The 19,248-nt window shown below is 40.3% G+C and overlaps 1 protein-coding gene across 8 annotated transcripts in view; it reads left to right on the forward strand.

The window, feature by feature from the left end:
- Positions 1-16,063, forward strand: part of MYB (MYB proto-oncogene, transcription factor) — a gene marked incomplete at both ends in the record, with an annotated part of 32,101 nt that extends 16,038 nt beyond the window's left edge. For 7 of the 8 annotated variants that reach the window (XM_080941570.1, XM_080941573.1, XM_080941572.1 and 4 more), the window contains 6 exons: positions 1,399-1,532; positions 2,371-2,485; positions 2,573-2,698; positions 3,740-3,850; positions 4,938-5,045; positions 15,947-16,063. In XM_080941570.1, the coding sequence (XP_080797696.1) occupies positions 1,399-1,532; positions 2,371-2,485; positions 2,573-2,698; positions 3,740-3,850; positions 4,938-5,045; positions 15,947-16,063 (711 nt within the window). The remainder of the gene's footprint in view (positions 1-1,398; positions 1,533-2,370; positions 2,486-2,572; positions 2,699-3,739; positions 3,851-4,937; positions 5,046-15,946) is intronic. The other variant, XM_080941576.1, reaches the window with a different exon arrangement.
- Positions 16,064-19,248: the final 3,185 nt, after the last annotated feature.

Genomic DNA, 19,248 nt, shown 5'->3' on the forward strand with positions numbered 1-19,248 from the left:
AATTCTAACATGTTTTCTGCCTCTTTGTTCATTTACTACTAAGTGATTTACTGACCCTGGGGAGGAGGGAACCAAATTATAATTGCATAACATTTGGATTATAACTAGAAAGTGAAACCCTTATGCCTCTTCTGTAAGTAGGAATGTTTACTAAGACAATGAAAAAGAGACGCTTCCGCAAAATAATTTAACATTTTCAACATTGGGCCTTTTAAATTTTGTTATGGTATTTACTAGGGCACTGTTGGCCAAAGAATATTCTTATTTCACATAGGTTTATAACACTATAATTCTTAACGTGTTTCTAAATTATAATTAAGAGACAATTTGGCTCCTTTACATTGATTTCTCAGTCATATCTGTTGAAGGCTTTGTATTTTGTTTTACTTTACTTCATTTTATTTTTATTTTTATTGTGATTCTTAGAATCTACCCTGAAGCCTCATGTGTGCTAGGGAAGTGCTCTACCACTGAGCTATACATAATTCTGTACTTGTTTTTAAAAGAACTTTAAGTATAGACAAATGATCTCCCCACTCCACAAAACAAGTGGGTTCCCTCCTCCATATATTCCTAAATGTGTTTTGTGAAATTATTTCTGCAAGACCTAATAGATATCTCAGGAAAAATAATCTAGGTAGATACAAAAGTTTGGGAAATGCTAACTCAAGTTTTAAAAGGGATTCTTTACTAGAGGATTCTTTCCTTCAGACTTGGTTTTTGTTTGGGTTTTTAAAGTTTTTAATGTTTCAGATTGCAGATAGTCTTTTATTCTGCTCAGCTTGCTTCATGTTCCTGAGCTCAAGAGACACCCTTGCCTCTGAATAACTGTGACTACAGACTTTGGTCACAGTGCCTGGCTTCCCTGAGAGCTTTAAGTGTGCCCATCTATCTTTCCAAGAGATAAGATCCATTGCCTTTCCCAAACCTGTGCTACCTTGGAAACATCAGGATTCTGAGAGATATACCTTCTTACTAGATAATTTCCCACATAATGCAAACCTTACAGAACAATAGTCTGGGCTACTAGATCATTAAACTGAGAAAACCAAATATGAAAGAAAGAGAAAATAATCTTTTTTTTTAAAAAAAAAAAATGTTTATCAAGAGCACATATCATTCTCTTAAATGACAAGTGTCATTTACAGAGATTTTCTTTGGATTTCTCAAGGTTTTTAGGTTTGACCCTCTAGATTTTCTTTCTTATAAATCCTTGGCTTCTCAGGTGGGGTAAATCAACATCTTTGCTGAAACTGAATGATTGCTAATGTTTTGCTAACGATGTTGTAGTTGGGGTTGTGAGTCACTAGAGTATACTTGCTTGCCATCTGGGCTTGGTGTCAAATGGCACGATCACAGACTTTATTTAATTCAAGTCTTTCTTTCTTCCATGTTTAGTTCTTGAACACTTCCAACAACCATGAAAACTCGGGCTTAGATGCGCCTACCTTACCCTCCACTCCTGTCATTGGTCACAGACTGACACCATGTCACCGAGACCAGACTGTGAAAACCCAGAAGGAAAATTCCATGTGAGTACTCAGTTAAATAAGAAAAATGGTTATTTAATTTACTTATATTAATAAATAGGTCTGACCCCTTGTATGTGTGTAATACACTCACCATATGTGTTCTGTACATTTCCATAATGAATACATCCTGAGTATGTTACAACTAACCAAGGTAAAAAGTGAGAAATGGGCTAATTTTTTTGTCGTACATTCTAATGTTTCATATGCATGCAGAGATAGTTTCTGTAAAATAACCATACCAGGTTTTTCCTTTCAGTTTTTCAATATCCTTACACCACCCCCCCAAAAAAAAGACTTAAGCATTCAGGGTAAAATTGAAAGTGGTTCACAGTTTATAATTTTTAGTCTTATTTTTCTTTTTACAACAAATACGTTAGGATCTTTTTACATACAGGAATGAAGATGTATGTATGTATTTAAAAACTCGGGGGTGATTAAGTAATTGAAAATAAATGTATTCTTATTACTTCCAAGTAAAAACATTAACATGTTTTCTAGCTTTGGCCCTATCTGAGGGAGCAGAAGAGACTGGTTTATAAATGATACCAGATAACCTATGCTTGCTGGCATTATTCAGATCCAGGGTCGTTACCTGTGTCTTCAGGCCCATTCTCAAAAGGTGGCAATTACCTCAGCGCTTTAGTCTTGGGACATAATAGTCTGAAATATTTGTAGATCTGCAATATGATTTAATACAGAGCCATTATCCGTTAATGAATGCATATGGTTAATGGACAGTCCCCTTCCTTGTCAGTTACAGTCTTTCAGTGTCCCTGCTGATGGTGTCGGAAGAGAGACATGTCTTTTTTATTGACCCTTTGCTTGTTCTCTTCTTTAGCTTTAGAACTCCAGCTATCAAAAGGTCAATCCTTGAAAGCTCTCCCAGAACTCCCACGCCGTTCAAACATGCCCTTGCAGCTCAAGAAATTAAATATGGCCCCCTGAAGATGCTAGTAAGTTCAAGAAAGGCCCTTAGATTTAGTGGGCTCATGAGTGTAGACATGTTTCCTCTGATCCAGAAATATCCACTCTTCCCTTAGCCTCAGACCCCCTCTCATGTAGTGGAAGATCTACAAGACATGATCAAGCAGGAATCTGATGAATCTGGAATTGTTGCTGAGTTTCAAGAGAATGGGCCACCATTACTGAAGAAAATCAAGCAGGAGGTAATCACCCTCACTGTTTGACATCAGTGCTAAGTAACAGCCACAGTTTTCACACAAGACTTTCATGCAAGCAAGCTGAAAGGTGTCATAATGTGAACTCCAACCTTCCTTTAGACAGAAAAGATGCTCGAGAGGGTAAAGGGAAGAGGGGGCAGCAGGCTTATATAGTCTTCTTTCAAATTTTATTGATCATTCATTGATAGTATTAATCACACAGATGCAAAGAGAAAGACTACCAACCCAAATCATGACCAAATTAATATAGAGCAAGCTTTTTTATTTGTGTGCATGGGCTATCTCTCTGTGAGGCAAGAGATTAGCACTGGACATGAGGAAAATAAGGGTTTTTATAGTTCAGGAGCAGAGGATTTCCAAATGGGGGATTTGGCAAATAGCCAGAGCTACAGGAACCAAACACAAGCATAGCATGCTGTTCAAAACAACCTCATAAAACAAAGACATAGTTAAAAGGTGATCGTGACAAGGTGGTCATCGAAACCTTTGAAACAAAGGCATGGTTGCCATCCTTGGAACAGGTAGTGCAGAACCATGTATAGTTAAGGTTATGGGTGGACCATAGCCCAATGCTTGAGAAACAGAGATTTAATCATAAACAGGAATGGATGTAGTTTGTCTTTATGATAGGATGGCTTTCAAGCCTAAGATGGAGGCAGCCTGGTTTATCAATAGAAGGGGGATGGGTGGGTGGATGAGTAGACAGGCAGACAACAAATAAATAAATGCCAGATTCATTCCTGTTGTCTTTCTAAGAACCAAGAAATAGTTTATTCTAAGAGTGACCATGCCCATAGAATGTAGATTTGAGTCACCTGAATGGTAAGAGCCCTTACAGAACAGTTTGCAAGCGCAGAAGAATGAAATTTTAGCTATCAAGAATCAAAGTGTTAGCTTATTAGGAAGAAGCACTTCCAAGGAGGCTGGACTTCCTTTCCTGCAAGGCTTTGTGTTTGCAAGGCTGGGTAGAGTAAAGGTTTCCAGGAAGTCTTTCTTCAACACAAAGCACTTCCTGTTTGTTTTTAGGTGGAGTCGCCAACTGATAAATCAAGAAATTTTTTCTGCTCAAACCACTGGGAAGAGAACAGTCTGAGCACCCAGCTGTTCGCTCAGGCCTCTCCTGTGGCAGATGCCCCAGTAAGTGTCAGGTGGAGTACTGATTCTTCTGTGATCATGTGGGACCCAGTGCCTTCAGCACCTGGTTTCTAAATATTCACACCCACATGACTCTTTGCCTTTGCTTTATTTGTCTTCTAAATGTTGTGTTTCCTCCTAGTTAAGCAATGTGTTGTTTGCTTTCATGAGGTATCTTGCACAGAGTAAATCCTGGTGTGAGTAAATCCGTGGTATTTTAGGAGCCTAGCCCAAGGGTCCTTACATAGCCACAGGAGAAAGGCCCAATACCAGATGCTCATGTTCCATAATTATAATGGCATGGTATTTGCATATAACCCACCTGATCCTCCTGTGTACTTTGCATTGGTTTTAGATTAACTCATCCCTCACAGTGTACAAATGCAGTGAATAGCACTTTTCTGTCTTAGTGTCTTGATTCGTGCATCCACGGATGCAAAGCAGAAGCTCTGTCACCTCCCTCTGGTTGTCACAACAATCTGTAGATGGCGTCTCCTACATCCTATGGACAACCAGAGCCAATGAAAACTGTTAATATTTACTCAAGGTGTTAACTGTTAAGTACCCTTTCACGGGCTTCGGATGAATTAATTCGTGTAATCTTAAAAATAATGTTGATAACATTTTCACTTTCATTAAAGCAACTGCGAGTTGGGTAACTTAGTGAGCTGGTTGCTCAATCTCATGTACTTGGTGCTGCTGTGTTAGAAAGTCTGTAAATGCCACGTTTGCACGTTTGATAGAGTCCTGTTGTTGATTTGTAGATCTCCAACACTTCTGTGCCAATATAAAGACGTCTCATTAGCACATCTCTTTAAATTCATCTAGTACATAGATAGTATGTGCCACATGCTTAGAGTTAGGTGAGGCCTGACAACATTTTTACTGTTCTGGTGCTATATGCAACCGTCAGACGAGAAGGTTGTATAGAGTTGGCTCCTTTTAGCTCTCAGAAGGGGATTTCTGGTGGATACTTGCATTTCTTCCTGCTAATGAGTGTCATCACACAGCATCTCTCCGGAGTTAGGTCTGTGCTCTCTCTTGTATTATCCTGCCTCATTTACATTTCAAATGGTTCCTTTCCCTTCAGAATATTCTTACGAGCTCTGTTTTAATGACACCAGTATCAGAAGATGAAGACAATGTTCTCAAAGCCTTTACCATACCTAAAAACAGGCCCCTGGTGGCTCCCTTGCAGGTAATGACTTTTCTAACATTTGGTGTCTTAAAATTTTCTAACTGAAAATCTGTTACTTTATGTTATTTTTAATGTCTTATATACAAAGAAATGATGATTTAAAACAATGTCTTAATGTCTAGAAGTGAGCCTTCTAGACATTTTTTTAATTTTTACTAATCATGTGTGTTTTTGTTACTAATCATGTGAGACACTGGAAATTCTTGTTCAATCTGGGCCCCCAAACATGATGAAGTGAAACATTTTTTTTTAAACTGTAACTGAGACTGAGGTCATGTGTTACCTTAGGCTGTGTCAGTATCTCCTTCTGCTTTTAAACAATCTTTAAAATATATGTCTGTTTAGGTTTTTGTTGTTGTTGCTGTTGCTTCAGAATGTGATTATGTATGCTGTATCATTAAGCAACCAAGGGCTCAGAGACTAAAATTCTAATGAAATGTGAAATTAGCTGGAAAATTATTACAATGCCTTTGACTACAAGAACAAAAAGGCAGCAATCATCAGTGCTGATGGGCCATCTGCCATCAAGTTTTAATATCAAAAGAGATTTCCCTTGTAACTCAGAAGAAGGTATGCGTTGATGAAATACAACAAATTCCAAATTAATCTGAGCCAAGTGTAAATAAGAATGCAAATCTGTTCCCTCAAATTATTTGAAGCGGCTCCCAACATTAAATAAAACTGCAGCACTGGCCAGCTGCAATTCTCTCTCCTCTGCATCTCATTGTCACTCAGAGGGAGACTCTATTGAGCGATAGATACCCTGATTAGAAGAGAGGTCATATTCGATGCTGTAAGTTTAGACTTTGAGAACTGACCATTGTGATAGTCCTGTTCACTCCAAGTTGTGAGAATCTTAAAGCCTAACCTTTTTAAGGTATCTGTGTTCCTTGCTATCGTTTAAGATGTCTTTATGAATTCCTTGAGAATTTCGCTTTGATGACATTCATCTCCAAGTCCCTCTCCTTACCTCCTCTGAGACCCCTGGTCCTCCATTTCTTTGCCCTCTTCATTGTTGTTTTGCTCAGTAACCTACTGACCTGAATTTGTGCTGTTCATGATACTGGAAGTGACCCATCCACTGTAGCAAGCTCAACCTGCCAGGAGTCTCACACTCTTAAAGAAAACTGACTCACCCTCCTTGATAAGCCACCAACTGTCCATAGCTCTGCAGTTGAGGGTAAGGGTTCATGAACCCCTCCCCCTCCATCCTCCAGTGTTGACTGGATTGATCTTGTGAAGCCTCTGTGAGTTTGTGAATGTCTCGATCCTGTCATGCCCAGAAGACACTGTTTTGCTTCAGACGTCCTATCTCTGGCCCTTAGAGTCTTCTACTCCTCTTCTGAGTCTTGGAGAGAGTTGTGACATGGATCATACATTGTGGCTAAGGATTCTCAGTCATGTGTTCTCTATGTTCAGTAACCTATTGGCTACAGTGATGAGTTTCTGCTTTAGCCATCATCTAACAAACCAAGAAAAGTATCTGATGAGGTGTGAGAGCTTTACAATATACAGGTGGAGAGATAAGAATTTAGAGGGCAGCTTAATGCTGTTCCTATTTAGCAAAATAAAAATAGTAGATTTACACATGGGGCCTATGAGCTCCCTGGCCATGGGTTCTTGGCCAAACTTGCAAGCATGTGCTAACTCCTATGAAGCAAGTCTTAAGTTCAATAAGAAAATGGTTGGTTGCCTCTGTAACGTTTGTGCCACTGTTGCCACCATGGGCATATCTTGTCACATGGGTCATTATTGAAGTTCACACAGTTCACAGCTGGGTAAAGATGATGATGGCTTTCTGCTCTCTCAGCAGCCTGCATAGCGTCTTCTGGTACTGTGAAAACTAGCAAATATGGAGGAAGCTTCCTGGTCCTTACTAACCCAGAAAGGCAAACATATCATGTGGATTTTATTGCTGAATCTTTGTATTTGTGTGTTTAATTTGGATTGCCTATATAATCTAGAAATCTAGAAAGGGTTCATTGGTGGAGAGAGGGAAGAAAGATCTTCGGGGAGGGGGGAATAGTAGAACAAAGGTGAAATTAAATATCAAATGGATCTTTAGCTAAATCATTTAGATATTTTTGACACAGCATATTTTCATTATTTTGGCTTTATTATCTTGAAATGGGGTCTTACTATACTGTGTATCCCAAGCTGACTCCAAATTTGTGATGATCCTTCTGCCTCAGCCTCCTAAGTGTTGGGATTGAAAATTGCAATTCACCAAGCCCAGCTTTTAACTGAAACAACAAAGTACAAGCCCCCAAATAAATGTTTTGGGAAATATTAAGCATTTGCCACTTATCTAGTATAATAAATTGCAAATATAATTAAACCCAGTTTTAATAATCACAAGCTTAATCCTGACAACAGCTCTTTAGACAGACCAGTGATTATCATGCTGCGGTCAACATACTGAGTGCTTTTACCTGTGCTGCTGGTATGAATACTGTAATTAGATAAACACGCATAGATGTAAAGCTTCTGACATCTTAAAGTTAAATATTTGGGAAGCTGGGATGGAGGCATAGCACTTGCTGAGCATGTGGAAGGCCCTGGTTCCAGTCCCAGAACCACTGACTAAGGGAAGGAGGGAGGGAGGGAGGGAGAGAGGAAGTGAGGGGGAGGGAGGGAGGGGGAGGGAGTAAAGGAGGGAGGGAGAGAAGAAGGAAGAAGAGAGAAATGGAGGGAGGAAAAAGAAGAAAGGGAAGGAGGGAGGGAACAGGAGAGACAAAAAGTGAAATACAAGAAACCAGAAGTACTATATTTCATCATGTTAAATTTCAAACACAACAGAGATATAGGAACCATAGTGTTCTCAGCAGCTGTTAATAGTTTGCCATGTTTATCTACTTTTTGTGAACCATCTCATGTAAACCCAAACAGTATAGCATCTTATTTGAATGTATTGCCAGAGTCTGAAAATGAACATTTTCCTATAGAACATTATACCATTATCATATATTATTAGCAATCATTCCTTGATGTTTTGATTCCCTGAATTCAATTCAGTTTTCTCTGTTAACCAGAAGAGGCGTATCTATTTCACTTGCTCCATTAAACAGAAGCATAGGAAGGTTTTGAGCTTCTGTGCACAGTCATGTGGCATTGGTTTTTTTATCCTGTTTTCAGAAAGAATTTGTTGAAGCTGCTTAAGCATGATTGTTGGGCTTCTTTCTCTATTAAACATCTCTCTAACTTTCTATCATAAAGCTAATGCACTCATAGTTTGAGACACGTCTGATGTCTGTGCCTGTCACATGGCTCACGCAGTATGTGTGAGACTTTTCCATTGTGTCTTTGTCAGTACCTAGATTATTCCCCAGGTTACGTGGGGTGCAGGCTAGAGCCAAGAGGTGCATACGATAATCAAAAATGGAGAGAGAGCATTCATCCCGGAAAACTCGCAGTTTGGAGCAGAAAACTCAGTTACTGTGGGAGGCCAGTGTCCCACCTCTCAGTTTACTCTGACAGAGCTGAAGTAGACACCTAGAGAAAGCTGGGGGAAGATTTGCCTGCTTTCCTGTGTGCTCAGTTTCCCTTACAGGGTGAAAACATGCTTTATGCTAATAAACATTTCTCAGGTAGTCTTCTTCTTCTTCTTCTTCTTCTTCTTCTTCTTCTTCTTCTTCTTCTTCTTCTTCTTCTTCTTCTTCTTCTTCTTCTTCTTCTTCTTCTTCTTCTTCTTCTTCTTCTTCTTCTTCTTCTTCTATTATTTATTTATTTTACGTGAGCACACTGTCACTGTCTTCAGACACACCAGAAGAGGGCATCAGACCTCATTATAGATGGTTGTTAGCCACTATATGTTGCTGGGAATTGAACTGAGGACCTATGGAAGATCAGTCAGTGCTCTTAACCACTGAGCCACCCCTCCAGCCCAGGGTAGACACTTCTCTTACCAAATTCAAAGTCATCCTCTGCGCTAAGCTGCCTGGTCTTGGTTCTCTCTCCCATTGTAATTCTCCCTTTTGTTCTGCAGAAACTGTGCTTATATGCTTTTTTTTTTTTTTTTACCCACTCTCCTTTGAATTTTTTTTTTTTTAACCACAGAATGACAGCCTTAAATTTTAATTTCCTGAATGGTTTGTGAGGGCCTTACTCTTAAAAAGGGGAAAAAAATACAGTGAGTTTGAATACAGTTCTTTAATATTTTGGCCCATTCTCAAAAGTTCAAAGGTTTTAGCAGAGATTGAGACCCTCTTTCCTGCCTCCCCTTGTTCTGTTTGTTTCAGCCCACACACATCCGAATTCCACTTGTTTGTACCTGTTCATACTTCTTGAGCTACACCCTTTCCTTGTGACTGATGTTGCTCAGAAGTGTTGTGAATTCTCACATAAGCATCAGAACCTGGGCTCCTTCACTTCCTATTTGGATGACTTGAATTTACTAAGTGAAGTAAATTGAATGAATTTAGTTGCTCTTGCCTATAGATTAAGGACCATGGTGTGTCCTCCACTGGTCTTGTAAGATCAATGGGAAGATCAAAAGGGTTGGATGTTTCCGAGATGGTAGCACTTAAGCCAGGCTGCCCCCGTGACATTCATTATCAGAGGAAAACTGCATTCAGTCTCTGTCCTTTCAAAGGGGCATAGTTCAGTCTAGCATGTATGAAGCCCTGGGTTTGATCCAGCACCAAGTAAGCCAGGTGTAGTTATGTGAGTTTGTAATTCTAGCACTCTAGAAGATCAGGAGCTCATCTGTAACAACATAATAAGTTACAACATAGCTTTGGCTATATGTTGGAAAGAATCTAAATATATCTAAAAAAATTATAATAAATTAAAGGGCCAAGTAAAGAGGTCTCACTATTGCCAGGTCTTCTTGTGTTATGGTGAATTACTTCTACAATTTACTGTTCCACCTTGCAGAACCATGTTAATGGGTCACTAAAAGAAATAGCTGACCAACAAATTATTCAGAGATTCAGGAAGTCAGGTCTCTTGGTACAGTAGAGATGAAGCAGGGGACGGACAGACTAGGTTTCTTTTCTTTCCTGCTGTTGTGTGGGTAGCAGGAAGACAGACATGACACAGTGTGCATTCTGAGTGTTTATCTACTGTGCTGCTGTCTTAACTAACCCCAGGGTATCTTCCCAATTGTTGGTATTCTCTGATCACTGTTTGTCCACTCATGTCACCCTCAGAAGTGTTTCCGTGACCTACTTTCAATTGGTGATATAAATTAAGTAAGCTTCCTATATGTATCTCTGGGATGGAATTGAGAGAGGCCAAGCAAAATGTGGCTCTCTGGTGAACTGAGTCATTCTGCCCTGCCCAAGTCATTCCAAGATATAAACTCTTCATATTCCCTGTTTGATTATTTTTAAAATAAACACTGAGATAGCATCTGCCTTGGGGAGGCCAGGAAAGGTGGATTGCGTCAAAGCCACTTGATAATTGTCTGACTAATAATCAGGTACCAGGTGATGTCCAAAGAAAGAGCTGCTCTTCCAAAAACTTGGGTACTCCAAGCTATAGGATGTAAATTATTGAGGTGCCTATAAAATTGTTAGAGTGAAAACCTCAAGAGAGATCTGGATCAAAGTCCATGTCTGCAAATGATCCTTGAGCACGAGCCTTTGTTAATTCAGTCTAGATGTTAAGGCACTAATGGATTCTTTAGACACCATCTAAAAATTGTTTAAAAGTAATATAAATAGCAATAAAGTGGCAATTATATATTATAATATTAATAAAATATTAAATAAATAATAATGTATACATTAGATTCATCTAGCTGTTGTATTTTGTCTTCACATTGTAAAATAGAAGACGTCTTGACCTCAGCAGATACTGTGTGATGTGTGAATGTAATAATGCGGTTGTTTGGCATGAAAGGAGCCCAAGGAAAATGCTGAGATGCTCTACTTCTGGCAGAAAACCATCTGTGGACATGGTCTTGTCTCCTTTCATTTATTCAGCTTCTGCAAAGGGTCAGGGTATTTTTTTTTTTCAAAGTGCTTTAACAGGATATCCCAGTTAAAGTTTTGACATACTGTTTACAGTTCACCTCTGCCCAGCGGCAATGAAAGATGTATTACCGGATAAGCAAGATGAGTCTCCTGGCCTCAGTGGGAAGATGTAGCGTAGGATTTTATTAGCATTTAAATGAATTCGGACAGGCTGGCATCTACAGAACACTTTGGCAGGGATCGAAAACAAGAACACATGAGATTTGGGCAACAGCATTCAAAAATAGTCCTTAACAGAAAGACACCTAATCCTGGTTTGTCCGAGTTACCATATGCCTGAGAAGTTGCTATAGGGCCCAGGGGTTCAAAATCCTAAGGAAAAAAGGAAGCTGATCTTGACTTGTCTTTTTTTCTTTTCATTTCCTCTTCTCTCTCTCTCTCTCTCTCTCTCTCTCTCTCTCTCTCTCTCTCTCTCTCTCTCTCTCTCTCTCTCTCTAACACACACGTGTGTGTGTGTGTTGCAGGCAGAGGACAACTTTGGGTATTGTTCCACAGATTCTGTCCACCCCTCCCTACCCATTTTTTGAGATACTCCCTGGAACTCATTAAATACTTAAGTAGGCTGGCTGGCTGGCCAGAGAGCTCTGAGGATCCACCTGCCCCTGCCTTAGTGCTAGGATTTCTAGAGCACACTACCATGCCAACACCCACCCCACCTGCTTTTTTTAAAAACACAGTTTCTGGAAATCTAGCTCAGGTTCTTCCTCATTGCAAAGCAAACACCTTACTCCCTGGGCTACCCCCTCGCTTGAACAGTTCTTCCTTTGAACTTCGTGCCGGACTACCTGACCTTGCTCTCCTTTGACACCATTTGTATTTGTCCCATTCAGTTTATTACCTTCTCTGTGGGATGTGCCTACTGTGTGCTCTCCTAGTTCACAGAGCCGCTTAGCTCATGCTAGCTGGCCTCTCTCTGTCCACAGTGACTCTCACACAGTAGCTAACTGCACAGTGGTCTACACACCAAGCATCTACATACACACCTGAGGATCAGGCTCTGAGTCTTACAGCGTGTGCTGAGGAATTTGCATATTTTAATTATTTCAAATCTGGTCTTTATAACTTCTCTTTTGTAGAAGAGCCTGGTTGTTTGAAAAGTCCCCACAAAGTACTCATGAAAACTATATGGCGCCTTCTTTATATACTGATTCCATCTTAAACATCCAGTTAGTCCTGGAGGTAGGACAAAATATGAATCCAGGGATGATCACCCTGGAGATTTGTCAAAACCACAGCCATATTCAAATTGATAAGTTGATAGGATTCTCTGAACAGAAGTGGACAATTAGAGTCACCCGACAGAGCATACTACAGTCATGGGTCAGAGTATGGCCATCAGCAGGAGGCAGAAATGAAAGCAAACATAACTTATATTGTGGAATTTTAAGACACTTAATCTGCATGCAGCAATCTTATTCTGTATTAAGTCAAACCATGTAGGAAATTTTGTTTTTTAAGTAGAAAAACTCCTAGAGAAAAATAGAAATAATCATTTTTTGTTTCTATATTTTTTCCTTCATTCCTCCTCCTCCATTTTTTTTTAAAAATACATGTTTTTGGTATTGTCTGTATCTGTAATTTTAAATCTACATACACAGTCTGTAGGTTAAGATACATCAGTAGGCTTCTTTTAGCCAATACTTCTAAGCACTGCACACTGCGTCTATTTAGAGGATACTTCTGTGTAGAGGATTTGTTGTCTCTCAACTGCTAATTATTATATACCACATTGCTGCAAAGGTTACAAGCACTAACTCAGTAATTGAAGATAAAACATTAAATTGTATTATTTTAGGTGGTATAGTGCATCTGTTTGTATTTCTGTGCTCCACTGAAAAACCTTTGCTTCAGTGAGTCAGCAACAGTGAAGTAGGGTCTTCAAGGTGGACCAAAGCACTGTCCAGAGACATGTGTGCTCAGTTTGTGCTTTTGGGTCCAGGTAAACATTCATTTTACGGAGGCTCTCTACCTTCCTAATGCTGTGGCCCTTTAATACAGTTCCCCGTGGTGTGGTGACTCTCAGCCACAAGATTATTTTTGTCTCTACTTCATGACTGTAATTACTACTTTTTGAATCATAAAATACGAATGTGTTCTCTCATGGTCTTAGGTGATCCCTGTGAAAAGGTCATTCGACCCTCAAAGGAGTTCCAATCCACAGGTTAAGAACTGCTGGTTTAGAACCATTTTAAAGAATGTTGTAACTAAGCTTACTGTTTAGGGAAAATATCAAGTGCGACTTTGTGTTCGAAGTCAACCTAAAATGGCTGCCATCTTGGATGTAGTGTGCCAGTGACATGCAGTCCTTTGAAAGTACGCTTGTGCACTTGACTGTCATCGAGAGGCAGCCAGGTGAGCTAAGAGGCTGTAACTCAGGGAAGTCAGAACACAGTGCTGCAAACTGAAAGTCACTGAAACTTGAGTGTAGTCACTAGGTGGGGGAAACCTCAGCATCTAGTTCATTCAGGGTTGCCTTAGATGCTGCTGCTCACCCCACAACCTGTGAACTTGTGGTTCTTCCTTCTGCACTGGGAGGCCCTGGCGACTGAAACCTTGAATTTCCTATCAACTTCCCTGCTACATTCTTTATAGGTCTGCTGGGAGCAGCAGCATCTCATGCTGCTTAGGGGTGTAGGCTGTGGTACCCCCCTCATTCAGATCATGGGTCCCTCATTTCTTAGTGATGTAGTCTTGAGTGTGTTGTTCATTTGCTGTCTTCCATTTTAACTTTGTGTGATCTAGGTGGGGTACATCGGTGGCCTTGCCTTGGGTGTTCTGTTAAGTGTGACAGGATCATGGCAGTACCGTGTGAGGGCTGTTCCAGGATGTCCTGCAACCACTACATCCTTTGTTTCTCCATAGTCTTTCTCACCAACACTGTCCAAATCGTAACTCCCCACCCACACTGTCCTTTTCCTTCGGCCATTTTTAAACAGTGTTTTCAGCGTCCCTCGTCTTGTTCCTTTGCTTGTGGCATCACAAACCTCCATGTACCAGTTTTGTTGTTTTGTTTTGTTTTTAACACGGTGTAAAAGCACATGTGCGTTTTATCTCTCAAAAGCAGCAGGAGGTTCTGGAGAGCAAGAGCCATGATGTTGGAGACAAAGCTATATAGCCCAGGCTGGCCTTGAATTCACTATGTAGCTTAGACTGGCCCCAGAATCTGGAGGCTCCTACCTCTGACCCTTAATTGAGATTTGCTGTGGTTCACTGCACCTGGATATGGTCTTTTGTTCTGTGGAAAACAATACCTGTCAGATGTCAACACCAGAAACCATGTTTTTTTCCTAAATGGCTGGCTTCACTTTGATTTGGGGCCTCATGCTTATCTTCCTCTATGAAGTGACTCCTAGGGAGCTCGGAGTCGGGGTAGCAATTCACTGCTGGGGCTGGAGAGATGGCTCAGAGGTTAAGAGAATTGTCTGCTTTTCCAGAGGTCCTGGGTTTGATTCCCAGCAACCACATGGCGGCTCACAGCCGTATGTAATGGAATCTAATGCACTCCACTGGCCTGCAGGCATACATGCAGACAGAACGCTGTATACATAATAAATAAATCTTTTTTAAAAAATTCACCTCTGTCTAGACACTGTCCTCTTCAATCGATATTTTGCACAAATCACTCCCTGCCTTCATAGTCTCCGCATTCATTCCCTACTGTGCTTGCATTTTGTACTTTAAAAATTGACTTATTCATCTACTTTATGTACGTTGGTGTTTTGCCTGCAGTATTTCTGTGTGAAGGTATCAGATCCCCTGGAGCTGAAATAATAGACAGTTTTGAGTTGCCATGTGGGTGCTGGGAATTGAACAGGGGTCCTCTGGGAGAACAGCCAGTCAGCGCTCTTCATCACTGAGCCATCTCTCGAGCCCTACTTCTTTACTTCAGAATCACTGTTGTGCTTGTGCTATGAACACCGTTAATTGTTCTGAGAATTAAGTGGGACATAAATTGTACAAATTCCAGTTTGAGCTGACATGGAGGAGCAGCAGCAGCCGGGAGGCACGGGGCTCAGGCCACTGTATGCTCACAATGGCATAGGCTTGGGCAAGGTCTCTCTAGACCTCCTCACTTCATCTCCCAGTCCAACCCAAGTTTGTCTGAACCTTCCTCATGGTGTGTCTGTACTGTGTGCATGTGATTGTGTATGCACAGGACCCAGTACTGTCCCAGGTGCCTGGATCTTGTTCTTTATTGATTTTATCTTGTGACTTCCAATGTATCCTTTAAAATTAAGCTAAGGTGGGGCTGGGGATGTAGTGCAGTAGGTAGACTACTTCTGTGCCATACATTAAGCCCTGACCCAACACTTGGGAAGTTGAGACAGGACATTAGAAGTTCAAGGTCAGCTCAGATACACAGTGAGTTCAAGACCAACCTGAGATACACAAGACTCTATCTAAAAGGAGAGGAAAAAGTTAAGCTAATCGAGGAGTTGGGGTTGTAGTTAAATGGTAGAGCATTGGCCTAGCAAGTGTGTGAGGCTCTGGATTTAACCTTCAACATTGCAAAAAGCTGTACATACTAATAAAGTTAACTTTGAAATGTACATGTAAACAAATATATGTAGATATTTAGATGAATGTGTGTAGGTTTTATCTGGTAGTGCTACATTACAGAAGTTAAGCTTCTTGGCTCAAGGGCTCAAGTCTGTGGAATGAGTAAAGGCCCAGAACCTACCTTTGATATCTGTAGAATGATGCCCAAATCCTTCTCCACCTTTGTAAAACTGCCTTGAAAGCACAAGGCATTCCAAGAACAAGGTGTTATGGCTTATGAAAGTGTACTCAGTTCTGAGGGACAAAAGTTTCTCAGCATGGATGGCTTCCCACCCAACAGTCCAGACCTAAGTTGCCCTGCTGGGATGAGGAAGTCTGTGCTTCCTGACCTGACCCTAATGTCTCCTTCTCCTCCCCCATTAGCCCTGCGGTGGTACCTGGGAACCAACATCCTGTGGGAAGACAGAGGACCAGGTGACGGCCTCCGCTCAGGCTCGGAAATATGTGAATGCGTTCTCAGCTCGGACTCTGGTCATGTGAGACATTTCCAGAAAAGCATTATGGTTTTCAGAACACTTCAAGTTGACTTTTGACTATCATCCCTCAACATGGAGCTCTCCATGGCTGAGAGGATTCTATTTTTGTTGTGGTACAACAGTTGAGAGCAGCACCAAGTGCATTTTAGTTGCTTGAAATCTCACTGGATTTCACCCAACTAAAAAAGATTTTTTTAAAAAAAATTAGCGAATAACAGTCTTACCTAAATTATTAGGTACTGAATTGTAACCATTTGTTAATATCATAATCAGATTTTTTTTAAAAAAATGATTTATTTGTATTTTAGAGGATCCAACAGATCAGTATTTTTGACTGTGGTGAATTTTTTAAAAAAATTTACAAAAAAGAAATATTCCAGTATTCCATGTATCTCAGTCACTAAACACACAGAGATATTTTTAAAAACCAGTAAAAGCATTATTATGAATGTTAGCCAGATACCAAGTGATAATGGAACCTATAAGAATTCATTTGTGGTTAATAATTTTGGAAATACATTAATTGTACTAAAGCATTTCATGAGGAGAATTTTGTTGTTAGCTTGCTTGAAAATTATTACTGTATGAAATAGTTTTATTAAAGAAATTATATTTTTATTCAGTAATTTAATTTTGTACATGCCAAATGGGAAAAAAACAATGTGTCTCGCTGCTATGGTTTTAGCCTGTAGGCATGCTGCTAGTGTCAAAGGGATGGTAGAGCTTAGATGAAAAAAAAAAGAAGAAAAAAGAAAGAAAAAGAAACTTGGTGTTAGATAATGGACTATGCACTAGTTTTTCAGACTTTTTTATTTTTATATATTCCTTTTTCCTTTTGTAATTGGAAAACTTACTTGGGAGAATTTTGCATTCGTTGTACATTTTTGTTTTTTTGGAAATTTTTTTTTTTGTTGTTGTTGTCGGTTTATAAAAGCATTGCACTTCTTTTTTCTTTTTCTTTTGGGAGATTTGTGTTGTTTATGTCATATGTTTTGTTTTGAGTTCAGCCTGAATGTTCATCCATTTGAGAACTTTCTGAGTTCAATCAGCATTCTCTGTAGATTTCTAAGTATACTGGCCCAAATCTGCCTCGTGGTGCCTGTGTTTGGAAGTCAATAGCCAGCTTCTGCCTTAAGAGCATTTGCAAGAAGGCTGGCCTTGAACTTCTGAATGACAGTGTACTTACTGCCTTGTAGCAAAATAAAGCTATTTACACACTCCCTGGTGTCTCTCATTTCTGTGACTTGGGGTGTTAGTTACATATTCCAGAAGATGAAACAAACTCAAAATAATTTTCTCTTTCAAATAAAAAAAGTGTGCTTAACCATCTAAACTTTTTATGTGGAGAGTCATCAGTACAGGGAAAGTAAGGCAAACCAAGGTAGGTAGTCCATAGAACCGTCACAATGGCAATTGGATAACTCTTCCAACCTGTGTCAAGCAAGGGTTCAGAAGCTCTTGAATTGAAAAAACAAAAGCACTTCTAGAAGTAAGTATCTGGTTAGGTTTCTAGTATCTGAGTTAGGGAGATGGCTCAGCTTTTTTATTTTCCATGGAAAGTGCTTACCATGAAAAATAAAAACCTGAGTTCCCATCTCAGAAGCCCCATAAAGCCAGACAAGGCATCCACGTCTACAGTCCCAGTATTCCTATGGCAAATGGGAGATGGAGATGGGAACCCAGCAAACCAACACAAGAAATGGCAAAAGACTAAGAGACGCTGTCTGAAGACAGGTGGGAGGGGAGAACTGACAGCCAAGGTAGCTCTTCAACCTCTACAGATGACCTGTGGCATGCATATGCCCCACCTCCACCACAGACACAGGTGCTCATGAATTCAAACAGATCTAGGTAGGCTGTGAGTACTGAAGGGTCGTGCTCTATGGAAGAGGATGGTCGTGGAAATGAGACACTGAGAGGTGCAATGACTCCTGGTGAAGGCTCTCTCTTTTTCTGTGTCCCAGTCACTCTGATGCAAACTGCTCCACTTTCCCATCATACTGGGCTGACGTCTCTGAATCTGTCTTTCTTCGAGCTGCTTCTGTATTTTATCACAGTGAAGAAAAGTTGTCGAACACAGACGTTCCAATGTGGTCCATTCAATGTTCAATGTCCCTTGGATAAATACTGATTAATTTTCACGACTCAAATCCAAACTCCAGTTATGTGTTTTCATATGCATACCATAGTCGGTGTTCATCCAGCCAAGGATGTGCATGTGACTAATCTTTAGGACCATTTTATAATCTTTGATTGTCCTAGTTAGTATACATTTTCTGAGTATTGAGGACAATTGATGAGTAGCCTTTGTCAGAAAATGGAGCTTTGATGACCACTTGGCTATCTCAGTGGGTCAAGCTAAGTACTAGAGATGATGAATGTGGCTATCAATGAGAAGGCTAAGGGTGTGGCTCCGTAGTAGAGCAAGAACTGAGCATGCAAAGCCCTCTTATAGAGGGTTTGACCCTCTATAAACTTTTACCTATATGTAAATCATAATTATATGGAAGGCAACTGTGAATGGCTGTTTTACTACCAAGATTTTTCTAGTGACTTTCAGGAAGGCAGGAGTCATAGGTTTATAATCCAGTGCTTTAAAGTATATTGCTCTTCAGTTCTAGGCACTATAAAGCCCAAGACCACTATACAGTAGGTAGATTCAGTCTGGCTAGAGCATACTTCTTGTTTCCAAGAGGATACCATTTTGTTGTGTTTTCTGTTTTCACATGAAACAAGGGCCTGATTTATTTTGGTGGGTGGGTGGGTGGGTAGTTAGTCAGTTGAGTGGGTGGATGGTTGGTTGGTTGGTTGGTTGGTTTGCTCATTTGAAACAGGGTAACCTGTAACCCAGGCGGGCCTTGAAGTTATTATGTAGCTTTGGATGACCGTGAGTTTTTGAACTTCTTACCTCCAATTCCCAAGTGTTGGGCTTACAGACATGGGCCAGTATGACCACCTCTTGCTAGTTTATTTTGGTTGTCTGTTTCGTTTCATGTTTTAGTGATCTACTCTGTGCTGTGACACAAACTCATGTAGCAAATGGATAGACGTAGTATATTTACCACCTAAATGAGAAGCTGTTCCTAAGTCACTGTAAAGTGGTATCTGAAGAACAGGAGAGATACTGAGAGCATCAGTCTGTCCTCTGTCCCCAGATAGGACTGGTAGATGCAGGTGATGTTAAGGAAT

This window comes from Micromys minutus (genome assembly GCF_963924665.1).
Source record: "Micromys minutus genome assembly, chromosome: 30".
NCBI classification, from domain to species: Eukaryota; Metazoa; Chordata; class Mammalia; order Rodentia; family Muridae; genus Micromys; species Micromys minutus.